At 39.1% G+C, this 4,822-nt stretch overlaps 1 protein-coding gene across 2 annotated transcripts in view; it reads right to left on the reverse strand.

Moving 5' to 3' along the window:
• Window positions 1-4,028, reverse strand: part of LOC107632733 (serine/threonine-protein phosphatase BSL3) — a 10,491-nt gene extending 6,463 nt beyond the window's left edge. Inside the window, exons 1-7 of one of the 2 annotated variants that reach the window (XM_021118283.1) lie at window positions 3,538-4,028; window positions 2,399-2,459; window positions 2,111-2,189; window positions 1,943-2,022; window positions 1,758-1,852; window positions 1,551-1,650; window positions 613-682 (exon numbers count right to left, since the gene is read on the reverse strand). In XM_021118283.1, the coding sequence (XP_020973942.1) occupies window positions 613-682; window positions 1,551-1,650; window positions 1,758-1,852; window positions 1,943-2,022; window positions 2,111-2,189; window positions 2,399-2,459; window positions 3,538-3,982 (930 nt within the window). In that variant the 5' untranslated portion in view covers window positions 3,983-4,028. The remainder of the gene's footprint in view (window positions 1-612; window positions 683-1,550; window positions 1,651-1,757; window positions 1,853-1,942; window positions 2,023-2,110; window positions 2,190-2,398; window positions 2,460-3,537) is intronic. The other variant, XM_016336395.2, reaches the window with a different exon arrangement.

A 4,822-nucleotide genomic window follows, 5' to 3' on the forward strand; every position in this document is an offset into this window, starting at 1 on the left:
TCAATTTATATTTGTACATTATAGACTGCCAAAGCAGTTGCAGACTTTATTTGGTACCCGTTTAGAAACTAACCCATTTAGTGTACTCGAAGTCCAACAATTGAGTGTGTTCGTTTAAAATTAAATATCCACAAGAAAAACATTCAATTACTTAAACATAGGTACAAACATTTCGGTTACGATATGCCATCTACTCTGAAGGGAGAATCTTGAAAGACGGAGAAAATCTCGAGAGACATAGTCAACATTTGGTCAGGCAAGCTCAAAAACAAGACAACACTCTTTTCGGAAGTTCAATCATAAAAGACAGTGATCCTTCCTTTGATTAAACCAATTTTGACTAACTGTTCCCCTGTGCTAATAATAAAACTGCTTTCTTGCTTATAAAAGTCAAGGATACTTCATCCTCACCCTAGATTAATTACCTCTGCTGCTATTCAAGCAAACCAAAAGGCAAGGAGATAAACCAATAGCAGGAAAAGGATATCACTAATAACCAGATGTAAGTATATCCCCCATAAAAAGGTTTCCAAGATGGACCAAATCAATAAAATGAGAATGTGTAAAATTACAAATAGAATTAGAACGCATCAATTATAAGAGATAACTCACAATACTATTGGCGTCTCGCCCTCCACAAAGCAGAAGCAGCCCATCAGAGCGTGCACTTGCAGTTGCATACCTACTCAAAAGTAAATGACAAAGTGGAAACTTAACCCTAGATTATCAAAACTATACTTTCAAGCACAAAATGATAGCTAACTTAAATAAATACAGAGTTTTACAAAGTTATTTTTCTGACAGCTACAAAGGTAAAGAGGCATAGTACTCCTTTAAATTAAAAATAAATTAAAATAACACATACAGCTTTTTGCTCGACTCCAGAAACAGAACAATAAGAAAATTATACTATAGCATCTAAATTATATTCCATGCAATGAGTCCAGCATCAATTACAGACCCCTAGCTCAAATCTCATGACCTTCACACAAGAAAGCAAGCAGAAAATTAAGATAATCATACTAACATACTACACTGTCAATCAACTCCGAAAACAATGAAATTATTATGAAATGATTAACAGAACAACGAATAAGCAAGCACACATTAGCAACAGTTAGCCAATGGATGGATACTATGCTTGATATGGCAGAGCCAATGAAAATTACAGGAAATCACGGGTAGAAACAGGACACTAAAGAAAAATTTTAAGCATGGGCCTCACTAATGAAAACAATTTGATAACTGGGGATTTGTCTTGCTGGTATTCAAAACTATAAGCAAAACAAATATTGACAAATATTTCATCCACAAAACATACAACATCCACATATCTACGAAGCCTCACAACCTGGAAAACAACGGTTTAAAATTTTAAATTAAATCATTCAATCGCAATAACTTAAATAATAACCCTCAAAACCTAGTTATATACATCAAAGGCAGCAGAAAATTGCCATAATATTTACAACTATTTAAATTGTTATGAACATAGTTTGGTCAAAATATTAGATAAAGAAAGGAAAAGGTAGAGTTCATGGACACAGTACATGCATGGAGGCGGACCCTCTCCTTCGGGCTCCAACTTGCGCCATTCATAAGGCTTGGCTGCTGTGTCTAAGGCCCATACATCGGCTAAAGGTCTCTTTCCTAGAAAGCAGGGGGGGAAACTTTAAAAACACAATAAATTTAGATACAAAGGCAAGAAAAATCACCCAAGGCAGACAATGTCACAAAGCTAGCATTTGGGTAGTTACCATCATTGCCTCCAATTGCCATGAGATACCGCTGCCCCACCAAAGCCATAACATGTCCATAACGTGGCCCTGGTCCAGGTCCTGGAACATTAACCCTGGCACAACATTCATAACCCAATATAACTGATAAAGACCCTTAGGTAAAAAGGAATTCAAAAGAATATAATATACATTCCGAGCCTAACCTATGCCATCGTGGCCGTTGTTGTGTCAGATCAAGAACATGAAGGTCCTCAGCTGACAAACCAGCTGGACCAATGCCACCCTGTTCAGCAATGAAATATTCCACTAAGGACTAGGCTAGTGATATAATCAATACTAAGATAATTGTAGAAGTACCCTTGGCACACTACCTGAATAACTACCATTGTTCCCACAGCAGTCGCCACATGTGCAGCTCTTGGGGTTGGAGGCTCTCCAAAAGGAGTTATCCTGCATTATATTGTCCTTTTTAGAACAAAAGTTAAGTAAAAAAGGGTATACAAGCTTTCCTTTAAGTCTTATAATATGGTTGGGAGATAGGAAAATAAGGAGAAAGGAAAGAAAGGAATAGTAAAGCGAACTAGTTCCTTTGTTTCAGAGTTTGGATACAGCTAGCAAGTAAAAGGAACTCAAGGGTGATAACCTGGCCCAAAGCTTACCTAGACCATTTCTTAGTTAAGACGTCATAACAGTGGACATCAGCTGTCGCACCAGCTAAACCTGTAAAGCCAATAAATATGATAAAAGCTATGGCATGCTCATGAGAATAAAACATAATCAACAACAAATAAACATTTTCCTAATAGGTGAAACTGACTACATGGATAAAAACAATGCTATGAAGAGCATGTAGCTAGTAAATATCACAACTGGAGTGGAACATAACAAAATGAAGTGGAGTTGAAAAATATAAATGAAATAAAGGATCACCAAATCGGTAAGTCCATTGCTTGAAATTATCTTGAAGGAAGGAAAGAAAGCCAATGGAATTAAGTGTTCACTAGGAAATGTTGTTTTTCTTTTCTCAACAGCTTCTTGTTCCCTACAAGAGGGAACAGAGCTATGCGGCAATATGAAACTTAACTTTAGCCAACTTCCAATTTTATCTACAAACCATAAAGGAAAAAGGAAACAAAGTCAACAAACAGTGAACTGGTAAGAACCTACGGGTTCTCAACACTTTTTATTGAGTTGTACTCCCAGGATAATAAAGTATCCAAAGCAAGGCTTATGAGAGCAATAGTCTCCAAAACTAGAGAAACAGTCCATCAGACATCAAGGTGACGCCGTGAAAATTGAACAGCCTTGAAAAACCGCCCTTCTATCATCATATTTCCATTTCCACGCCTTGCTATATTGGTCAAAGGTCGTTATGCAAGAAAGCTTAAGCTATGAAAACACATGTGGCCTGATGAAAACTAAACTGGCCAGAAAATCATGGCAGAAAAAATGTTAACAGATAAAACAGTTTCTCTCCACTTCTTCACAAAATTCTAAAATTCTGAAAAGAGAAAATGAAAATTCAAAACAAACAGAGGTATCTTCAGAACCACAATTCAATCGGTGCTTAGTTAAGCTATGCTTTTAAACATCCATGATAATAACTCTACAAAACCCAAATCCCGCAGCTAAAAATTTAATTCAGCTTTAAAACACATCAACCATGCAAAGCGCACAGCTTAGAATAGATTTCCCATATTCTAACCAAACTAACAATACCAAAATTGAAAATACTTATCATCTTAACTACTTATTCATCTCGAGAGAAGAAAACAGTTATGAAAGTTAAAATACATACGTATGCCAGCATTTCCAGGAGAAGCAGGAGCTCCTGACGCTGCGGAATTCCCTTCCAGAGCGGTGGCACCGCCAAACAGAATCAACCGCGGACCAATGTACCCTGGTGTGCCTTCTTCTCCAACCGCAGCCACCGCCGTCAGCGTGTGGCCACACCTTGGCCCTGGACCGTCCTCCTTTTTCTCCAGAATCGCGTCAACCACCGAGTAAGTTGGCGCCAACCTCGGACCAACCACCGGACTCTGCTGCACCTGAGCTGCCGCCTGCAGCTGCTGATGATTCGCCGGCGAATGCGTCGGAGACCCGTCGACGGAGGATGAAGTCGGCGGCGACGACGTAGGCGATGGAGACTCCCTTAACTGCTGCTGCTGCTCCCTTTCCGCCGTGTGGTTTTGCGCCGCCGGATCGTGATTAGCCTCCGGCACCATCGAGGAATCAACATCCATTGCTTCAACCCTATGATTTGAGCAGTTCCGTCGAGATCGTAGTTACAATTCCGGCGAAATCGCACTCCAAACCAACATTACCGATTCAGTTCGAGAATAATCCGCAGGAATAACCTCGCCTCCAAAACGGAACAACTTAATTCAAAAACCCTAACTCGAACAATCCTCCAGTCTTCAATTCCAACAATTACCAAAACAAATAACAAAAAATACACTACACGAAAATTTTCCCGAGAAATTCGGTTAGGTTTGTTCTGTTTCTCTCTCTCTCTCGCTCACTGTTTCTGTATCTATCTATCTATTTCTGTTTCTGTCCGAAACTAGAAACGAAAGAAAATAAGCGGTGAACGGAACCGAAATGGAACGGAACGGAGAACATAAACATACACTCTGGCCCCAAAGCGCAAAAACTAAAATTAATATAAAATTGTCTTGAAAATTAAAAATTAAAGAACACCAATTGTGTCTTTTTCTCTCTCATTCTCTCTGATTTTATTCTCTGGAATTATTTTTTCTTATTTCTACGGAAATGTCGTGGTTTATCGGGGGATTTAATTAATAATGATTAAGGATCGTTGTGTTTAGAAAAAAGAGAGAAAAGGAGTGCGGTCAGTGACCGGAATGAGCCGGTAAGGTAAAGTGGGGTTGTTAGGATGACGGGGGGAGGGCGGCGGCAGAGCGGATAAGTAACCGGAACAAACGAGGATTGGTCAGGCGATTTAACGGTGTTAACCGGTTTCCTGATTCTAAGGAGTGCTTTACCTTAATGACAGCTCAGCAAGTAAGATGCTGACACGAAGCGCTATATTTAGGCCATTTGGAATTTTGGATAATTATTAC

The sequence above is a fragment of the Arachis ipaensis genome, chromosome B03 (genome assembly GCF_000816755.2).
Source record: "Arachis ipaensis cultivar K30076 chromosome B03, Araip1.1, whole genome shotgun sequence".
NCBI lineage: Eukaryota > Viridiplantae > Streptophyta > Magnoliopsida > Fabales > Fabaceae > Arachis > Arachis ipaensis.